The sequence below is a fragment of the Thunnus thynnus genome, chromosome 4, assembly GCF_963924715.1.
Source record: "Thunnus thynnus chromosome 4, fThuThy2.1, whole genome shotgun sequence".
NCBI lineage: Eukaryota > Metazoa > Chordata > Actinopteri > Scombriformes > Scombridae > Thunnus > Thunnus thynnus.
The window spans coordinates 28,524,540-28,533,742 of record NC_089520.1 but is presented as its reverse complement, the minus strand read 5'-3'; the positions used below and the strand labels follow the sequence as shown (position 1 = coordinate 28,533,742).

General features: G+C 42.7%; 1 protein-coding gene across 5 annotated transcripts in view; it reads right to left on the bottom strand.

Annotated features, from left to right (window-relative positions):
• Positions 1-88: 88 nt before the first annotated feature.
• dnah1 (dynein, axonemal, heavy chain 1) overlaps positions 89-9,203 on the bottom strand; it is a 34,479-nt gene continuing 25,364 nt past the window's right edge. For 4 of the 5 annotated variants that reach the window (XM_067588104.1, XM_067588103.1, XM_067588107.1 and 1 more), the window contains 16 exons: positions 8,842-9,067; positions 8,088-8,283; positions 7,759-7,910; positions 7,434-7,630; positions 7,171-7,315; positions 6,792-6,950; positions 6,059-6,190; positions 5,176-5,346; positions 4,798-4,977; positions 4,228-4,404; positions 3,478-3,648; positions 3,079-3,209; positions 1,918-2,062; positions 1,123-1,329; positions 668-902; positions 89-252 (listed from right to left, as the gene is read on the bottom strand). In XM_067588104.1, the coding sequence (XP_067444205.1) occupies positions 131-252; positions 668-902; positions 1,123-1,329; positions 1,918-2,062; positions 3,079-3,209; positions 3,478-3,648; positions 4,228-4,404; positions 4,798-4,977; positions 5,176-5,346; positions 6,059-6,190; positions 6,792-6,950; positions 7,171-7,315; positions 7,434-7,630; positions 7,759-7,910; positions 8,088-8,283; positions 8,842-9,067 (2,746 nt within the window). In that variant the 3' untranslated portion in view covers positions 89-130. Of the gene's footprint in view, positions 253-667; positions 903-1,122; positions 1,330-1,917; positions 2,063-3,078; positions 3,210-3,477; positions 3,649-3,890; positions 3,911-4,227; positions 4,405-4,797; positions 4,978-5,175; positions 5,347-6,058; positions 6,191-6,791; positions 6,951-7,170; positions 7,316-7,433; positions 7,631-7,758; positions 7,911-8,087; positions 8,284-8,841; positions 9,068-9,203 lie in introns of those variants that run through there. The other variant, XM_067588108.1, reaches the window with a different exon arrangement.

The following is a 9,203-nucleotide window of genomic DNA, read 5'->3' as shown; positions in this document are numbered from 1 at the left end:
TGATGGTCCTGAGAGGATACTTTGTGTTACCATAGGAGCAGCAGTGATTTTATCAGAGTAAATAATCTTACATGACAATATTCATTCATTGTTGTACAAAACAGTTTATTATACCAACTAAACGGACCACTCAGTAGTCTAGTGCACAGATGAGAGCGACTCCCTGTTTGATCCAACGTCCCTGACTGTGATCTGTTGGCAGCTCCACCGCGATCACGTAGTTGGTGGAATGACCAGTGGTGGACAGCGTCCCTGTAAAAGCAAACAGAGCAGCACACAGACATAAAGAGGGAATTTAAACAGTTTATTTCTTTCCATCACTGCTCTGAGTGAAGTCTACCGTGCCAGCACGAGGTGTTGGCTGCGTGCTGTGGGTGGAAAATACAGAGCAGCACTTTCAGTAGCTTCGTGAAACAAGACACTGACCGGAGTCTATTTTGGGTGAGTAATAAAACCACCAAAAGCAGATGCGCACAAACACTAGAGCAAGACCCTCGTCACACTGACAAACAGAGTTCATAACCCGAGCAGCAGCTTCACAGTCGTGGGTTAATCCACTTCCTTGACAAAAAAAAAACTCCATAAATCTCTAAATAAACAACGTGTAAGCCAAGCACTAAATCATGTAACAAATCAGATTAGCTGTAAAAAAGATGAAGATACTGACCAGCACGTGTGAGGGTCTTGTAGATGGGGCAGACGTAGACCCCAGAGGTTGGGGGTTTGCGGTCGGGTTTGGGGATCAGCCAGATGACGGCCATTTCAGTGTAGAGCTCCTTGGACCTGGACTCAGTGAGTTGACCTGCCTCATTATCCCAGCGAGCCCCCTCCAGGAATAGACCGTGGATGTAGCAGCCCATGTTTGGCTTCTCAGTTATCTCTGACGCTGACTTCACCATTACCTGAAGGAGAAAGGATCACAAAAAAGAAAAGAAAAATAAAGTTTCAAAGAAATTATAATAGGAACAAATGACAGTATATGTGATACACGCAATTTAGACTGGGTTTGACGTTAATTAAGCCTCTAAATCTGTAGTGTTACACCTGAGAAATCTTAAGTTTAATACGTTTTAAGCTAGTGGGGGAGAAACAGACTGTCACACATGCAGCTTACTGTCTGACCTCAAAGTCAAATCCAATTGTGTCGATGGAGGTGCCGGAGCGGCGGGCATAATTCTGGAGGGTTCCAGTGAGAAAAGCTTGAGGGAAAAAGAAACCGCTAATCCAGAAGACAGGTGGAATGCCATTAGAGATCCATGTCTGCAGGAAATTGATCCTCTGAAGCAGGTCGGACACCCAGGAGGCCAGAGGCTTCAGAGATGGGTAGGCCTGCAGAGACAGACACACACAGTTATGTATTCTTAGACAGCAGAGCATGTAATAATCAGATCAGGGCAGAAATGTCACCAAAGGTTCATCTGTCATCCTGCACAGTGAAATCACTCCAAATGTCAAATAGAACAGAGTGTAACACAGATGGATGTCATTACATCGGTCCAGTTGAATGCAAACTGTAGTATTCTGCACTTTGGCATTTTGGCTTCCATCATCTTAAGAAAATCCCCTAAAAGATGTGACAGATGAGTATTTTATGGCTTCTGTGTGAATGTGGTTGTTAAGTGTGTGGGTCAAGGTTTTTTTCTTTAGGCAGGGTGGATCCCTGTGCCTACAGAATTACTAAAAGAAAAAAAAGGTAAAGTGAACTTCATGTAATTTTTAAAAATGTAATCAAAAGAGAATACATTCACATATATGTCCTATTTTGTGATGAATCTTTACAATTCATCAACTACTAATACATTAGCTGGTCGTGTCTAATATGTAACATGATGTTTTACAGAGGTTGTGACACTGGTCCCTGGTTTCCACACGGAGATCAGAAAAGTAATAACTGGTATGTCTGTGTGTGTGTCTTGCCTTGGCTTTCCACATATCTGGTACCATGTTGTTGAACAGGCTGTTGGCCATAAGCTCCAGTTCAGAGGACATCACCACCAAACCCTTCAGAGCTTTCACAATATCACTGAGACTCTGAGAGATCACCGCCAGCAACTTGTTATATCTGAAAGACATAAAGGTTACGCAAGTACTGAAGATTCAAACTGACGATAGATTGAGTAATACTCAAGATATGGTCATCCGTGTAGTCCGTTATTACATAGAGAGAAATGAAAATGTAAAAAATATTAAGATCAGAACTCTGAGAGCACAAAATATTGATTATTGATATTGCATATACACAGTAACTGCTGCATTAAGTTACACATCTTAGTCAATATGCTTCAGGGACAATTTGGACAAAATAAACTAAAATATAATTCCATTTTCTGAAAAAGGTCTTGTTTATAACATAAGGACAACATGCCTTAATAGAAAAAAATGGCAGCACAAAATGAACGTAATATATTTCCAAGAGGCTGATAAGACTGTTGATCTCAGCCAATTCTGTGTCAGATTCAGAGATTTCTGGCTTCCCAAACTCACTTTAGAGAAGTTGCTGACATCCTCAGCTACAACAGTTCACACACAACCAAATGAAACTGTTATTATTACAGAATGATTACAGGCTGTGGCTTTTGAAGGGTACAATTTCTCTCACTGCATAACTGGTTACACAGTTAATTATTATTATTTTTTACCTCTAAAGTGAAATAATGTTACTATTATACTGGGTAGAATCACTGATCTATTCTGGCCACTAGACTTGACTGCGAGGTGAGCTGATCATCATCTAAGATGCTTTTAGTTTAGCACAGACAGCACTTTCTTTCTCTGGTCTCAAACAATCACCAAACTGCAAACATTTGTTCTCCCTGGATGAGTATTTCAAATACACTAGTCATTAAAGTAACAGATGGAGAGAAGAATCCAGGAGCGATTAATTTGCTGCAGCTGATCTCAGTATGGCGCATCACTGGCACAAAAGGAAGTTTTTAAAATAAACAGTGGTTATGTGAATTCACCTCCATTTGGTCACATCTTTCAAGCCCTGATCATGAGTCTACAGCGACAGTTATTATATCAAGGAGACCTGCAGGTGGTTTGTGAGGTTATCTCACAGTAACATCCTAATGTTACCTGATGACCTCCTGGATCAGCACTGTGTTCATGGACTCTTCATAGAGGACTGGGTACTTTTCCATCACCTCCTGGACACTGAAAGGCTGCGGGATCCTTTCAACGATGCCTGCTACTATCTCCTCCACTATCTATGGTACAGGAGGAGGCAGATTAGCCTTGGTCCAGGCATTTAGAAAAGGCATTGAATCCAATTCTTCACACATCAAAACTCAATTCCTACTTAACATTATTCAGTTCAGTGTGTTCTGCTAAAATCTTGATGGAAAAACAGTTTTTCTGTTGTCCCATGCCTCTCAGCCTGTCGCTATTTAGCATACATAATACAATATGCTGTAATTAGTACTAATAAAGATAACAAAAAGACTAAAGGCAATCTAATCAATATGACATCTGTACCTCCTCCTGAGTTTTGCCCCCAGCAGATGCAGCTCGAGGCTGGAGACGAACCACGGCTCCCAGCAGGGCGAAGGTCTCATTCTGGGCAAAGCTGATGTTAGCGTTGTCGTGGAGACCAAAGATCTCAGGTGTATCATTGATGGGCAAACCACGGATGTATGCCAAGTAACCCTAGGGTCAGAATATCCATGACAACAGGTCACTCGCTAAGATACACTGACACCAGCTGTATGAGCTCTAACCAAAAACAAACAAAGTGTCATTAACTTGGTTTTGGTTGTCACTTAATCTTAATTTAACCGCTTAAATTTGAATTACAATTATATAACTTTTTTTTAAGACTTCAGATCTGCAGGCATCCAAACTTAACATGTACAGTGTCAACACAGTTGTTCAAAATGACAAATACTTACAGCCTCACATCTTACGTTTCCTTGTTTATGAAATGCAGAAAGAACAGAGAAAACATTTTCTGTGACTGTTGATTTATTGGGGAACAACGTTGTGCAAACGGAGAGAAGTTGACATGTTTTCAACATAGAAAGTAGTTCCAATAAAAACATAGACACTGTTTCTGAAAAGACATGTTGTATTTTTAAAGTGCTCAATATTTTTTATTTTTAAAGTGTTTAATCCTCTGAGCACCAGAGACAAAATTCCATTTTCCTCCATTGTACTGATGCAGATAAAGGTTGAATGCACTGCTCTTATCGCGATCTTTTGAATGCCCTGGCTTTTACAGTATCTAACCTTGATATCCAGATTTGTGTCTATCTGCCGGTAGACTCCAGATGAGGAGTAGATATGATCATCAGCGAGCACGGCGGGACAGTAGAAATCCTCCAGCACACTGAGAAGACAGCGTCTGTCCCAGTCATCCGTCACACGGCCACCATAATTAATCTGCCCTGCGGTGTACTTAAGCACCTGGACAGGTGGAGGACGAAAAGGGGAGACAAATGAATGCATACAAACACACACACACACACACACACACACACACACACACACACACACACACACACATTCTCTGGCAGGGACAGGTAGCATTTCTCATTAAAGGGTCTGTTTTTCTTTAAGCTTACCCACAGAGATAAGAACTATTTCACAATAAAATAGCAATAAACAGTGGGCAATAGATGTGTCATATATGACATGCTCGAAGGACAAGGGAGACAGAAACAGAGTGATAAAAAAGCCATGAAGAGGAAAAAAGAACAAGAGAAAGACAGAATAAGACAGAAAATGAGACTCAAATATGGGGCTTTGGAAATATTTTTCTCCAAACAGGTTGAATATAGACAGAAGCCCTCGCCCCACCTTGTATGGGATGTCCTGGTACTCGTCCAGGAACATTTTGAGTTGGCTGATGCAGATGTTCAGGTCTCCATCAGTGAACTCATAGGGAATGTTGAAGCCCAGTGGACCGAACTTTCTCCGCTCCAGTGCAATTCCATGGAACAGACACAGAGACAGGAGCAGAGACTTGAAGTGTGCTGCCTGGACAGGAGAGGAGAGGAGAGGAGAGGAGAGGAGAGGAGAGGAGAGGAGAGGAGAGGAGAGGAGAGGAGAGGAGAGGAGTGGTTCTCAAAAACAAAACTGATTCAAAGATGCAGGTTTGTAATCAAAAGTAAGTAGTAAGGATGTAAATATGAGCAGGAGCGGACTCAGTTGAAGGACGATTGAGGAGAGAAACACCTTGGTGGAGGAGGCGATAAAATCATTGGTGAGCCTCAGGTAGGTTTTCTGTAGGTTGGCCTTGATGCCCCTCGGAGGCTCAATGGTCATCTTGGAACCATTTTGGAGAATAGACACTGGAAACTTGTTGCTGGGAAGACTTGTGAGCCACAGACGGAAGTCTTTGTGCACCTGTAGAGGGGAAAGGACATGGTGCCCGCAGGCAGTAAATTAAGAAATTACAGAAAAGGTGCTATATGTAAGAATTGGCCACCTGTCGAATTCATACTCCAAACCAGTTGGGGGCAGCATATCACTGTCTCCAGTGGTGGAAAGCAACGCAAATGTTAACTCTTGTTTTGCTTCTATTTCTATCACTTGTTTTCTTTTCTTTTCTTCAGCCATCATTGCGTTTACTGTTCCATTCATTGTCAACATGAACTAAAATGCTTCAACATGATTGACAAGAGGTTAGAATACGTCCTCAGGGCAGCACTACTTCTTCATCCTCTCATGTTGTACTGAAGGCAGACTGGACACTACAGTGACTCACTATCGCCTCTTGAGGTACAAAGTGGTATTACGAGACAGGATGGGACGGGGCTAGCTGGTTAGCATGCTAACTTCAGAAGATACCTCTGGAACACAATACATAGACGTCTTTGACATAATGTCAAAACTGTTCTTCACATTCTGTTGATAATTTTAGTTCATTTTTGAATGTTTTAAACTAAAATTCTTCCATACAGTACCTTTAATGATCCTGTCTTGTATATGTGTGTGTGTGTGTGTGTGTGTGTGTGTGTGTGTGTGTGTGTGTGTGTGTGTGTGTGTGTGTGTGTGTGTGCACGCATGCATAAGTTTGTGTATGTCCCTGCACTTCTGTGTATGCCTATGTCCTGACCTTTACTGGGTCTATGTTCTCAATGAGTCTCTCCAGTGAAGGCATCCAGCTGGGCGCCAGGTGACAGTTCTGGAAGAAGACCCACTGACCTCTCTCCATTGCAGTGTGCATCATGGATTCAGCCCAGGGGCCCTAAATCACACAAACAACAGCAGAGGAAAAATGCAGATGTGAAGAAAACAAGCCCCAAACATATAAGCTTAACACAAGGCTTTCATTTAAAAGACAACATCCAAGGACTGGGTAGCATATAGATTATTTTGCTGATATTTTGCCGGATGCAGCACATCTCCATCCAGCCTTTTTGGCATTCTGTGAGTCTTTCAGGAAGGCTTAAGAGCCCTCAGAGCCAGCATGGCAAGTAATGTGATAAATGCACACTAATATCTATTGAGGGGGGAGGGTGCTGCTGGAAGCAGAGTTTGTGGACAATGAGTCTGCATTTATCCTAACACCTGCACATAAGGTTTTTATGGTTGTTGGTCAAGCTGATTGATGGTGTACTGGAATGTGACATTTGTCTAAGTAATATGGTACACTGTCCTGGCCTCTGGTCAGAAATAGAAAAAAACAATTAGCACTGAGGTGGCCATTCCTAACAAGACAAAAGAGAATGGCCTGGTTCTGTGAGAAAGTGATTTACAGTGGCTTTCCTTCTGGGTCAGAGAGAGTGTGTGTGTGAGAAAGAAAGAGAAAGTGTGAGAGAATTCCCAGGCATCCCCCAGGCCCTGACCTGGCCTTGTCCCAGAGAGATGGCTCTCATTTTCTTGGAGAATTGCATGACGTCAGCAAACTTGTAGAGGTCAGCAGCAGGGTCAGTGCCAGGCGACAGGACAAAGATGAGGGGAGTGGAGGGGGTCGACTCCTTGAAGACCACAGACAGGTCTGACGTCTGGGGGAGAGATGGAGAAAGAAGAAGTGGTAAGCTATAAACACTGCTATCACATACTGTAGAGCAAAGAACAGAAATTTAACATAATTAAGTTAACATAGTTAATGCTTTGCACTGCTGCAGACTGTCACAGATATAAAAATGATTTTGATTTTGTGTGTCTGCATACATATTTGTTTTAACATAAACATTAAGGCAAGAGGGAGGGGAGGGACTCTACCTGAGGTTCTACGAATCGCTGCCCCAGCTGAGCTGAGACGAAGTCCTGCAGGCCTTGAATGAGACAGTCAGCCCTCAGACAGCGCAGGACCAATAACTTTTGGAATGAGTCCAGCTCTGTGTCCCACTTTCCTGGGAGGGGCTCTCTATAGGCAAACATACACACACATGCACATCTTGTTAGATATTGACAGCTTCTGCACAGTACAAATGAAGCAAATGAAGAAAAGATAGTGCCTGTTTTAACATAGTATCTATGTTCACCTGTGAGGCTGGTTGCTGTCAAAAATTCTCTTAAAGCCCTGCAGATGTTCTGTGAAGGTCTTTGCCAGGTCACTAAAGTTTTCCAGAGCGCTGAGGCCCAGGATGTCCTGCCATGCACGCTCCGACAGCCAGCTTACTGCTGGATTGGAAAGTTCTTGGATGGGCATCCCTCCAGATAACAGGTAGCGCCACTCAGCCTGACACAGCGAGATAAAGCACATTCATCAAATGTACCTTGGATTAATTGAACTTCTGTATTGTACATATGAATTCCTAGAGGAAATTAAAGAGGTGACGGTGTGTGAGACTGCAAACTCTTGCTCACCATATCAATTTTGTTCTCATTCATCATGATGCGAGCGTTAAGGAGAAAGGCAAACATGAGTTTGTGCTTCTCAAACAAGCTGCGGCACACATTGCTGTACAGGCTGAAGGTGAAAAATTCATTGATGTTGGTGATTCTCTTCTCCACTGTGTCTGTGAGAAACATATTGAGAAAAAGTCAGTGGAGGTGGATTTTTTTTTTATTTTAGTTTTTTACATCTGGAGTCCATGTTCTAAATGTTGAGCTTTGTACAGTTGTACAGTCATAATTCTGTGCTCAATCTTGCAACCAGAGAGCATAAACAAATTTACTATGGATTGTCTTTCTACCTGCTCTCTCAGAGTTGGCAATGCCAGCCATGAAGATGCCAAGGAACCACTCCAGAGAGTACTGGTACATGGGATCAACATTGGACAGGTCTGATACACAGAAAAAGAGGATCTGTGTGCGCACAGCCACTGGGACATACTCCAGACGAGTAGCATCAATGTCCTGCTCTGTCTTCTCTGCCGCCATCACTTTGGCCTGCCAGCGAAACCAGCTTGTGTTAGCAGAAAATCCAACGATAATAGCTTAGAAGTTTAGAGACACATCACCAAAGTATCATATATGAGACAAAACCAAGCTAATTATTTAAAGGACCAGTGTGAAGGATTTAGTGGCATTTAGCGGTGGGGTTGCAGGTTGCAACCAACTGAATACACCTATCCCCTACCCTTCCAAGAGTGTAGGAGAACCTACGATGGCCACGAAACTTGCAAAAAACGTTCTAGAGGCAGTGTTTGGTTTGTCTGTTCTGTGGCACTGTAGAAACATGGCAACATGGCAGCCTCCATGGAAGAGCACCCGCTCCCTATGTAGATATAAAGGGTTCATTCTGAGGTAATGAAAACACAATGATTCTTATTTTCAGGTTATTATACACTAATTAAAACATACTCATGAACATTATAGTCCAAGTCTGTTCCGCTAGATGCCACTAAATTCTACACACTGGACATTTAAGAACTCCATGTTAGGCCGTGTATGATATCAGTCTATATGACTGATATCATATATGGCGTGACTGTCAGACTGTCTGACCTTTATCTCTCCAGCTTTGATCTTGGAAGCCTCCAACACTTGGATGAGCTCTTCATTGTCCACTGGGTTTCCCTCTGTAGAGCTGAGTCGGAACAGGATCTCATCCTCGATTTCTTTCAGCTCCTGTTTCATTTGGGCGTTGCTGATGATCAGCTGGTTCTTAGCATCCTCCAGGTCCGGACGTTCCTCAGCCACCACCTGGCCCAGCAACTGGTCTTCTAAACCACTGGAAACACACAGAAAGCACATTTACTTAAACACAGGCAGTAAGACTAAAGAAATAATTGGTTGTGCCCTAAATGTTCTATCTGGTTCACAATCAGGGCAAGCAATAAGACTTTTCAGTCAGATCTCAGCAATTG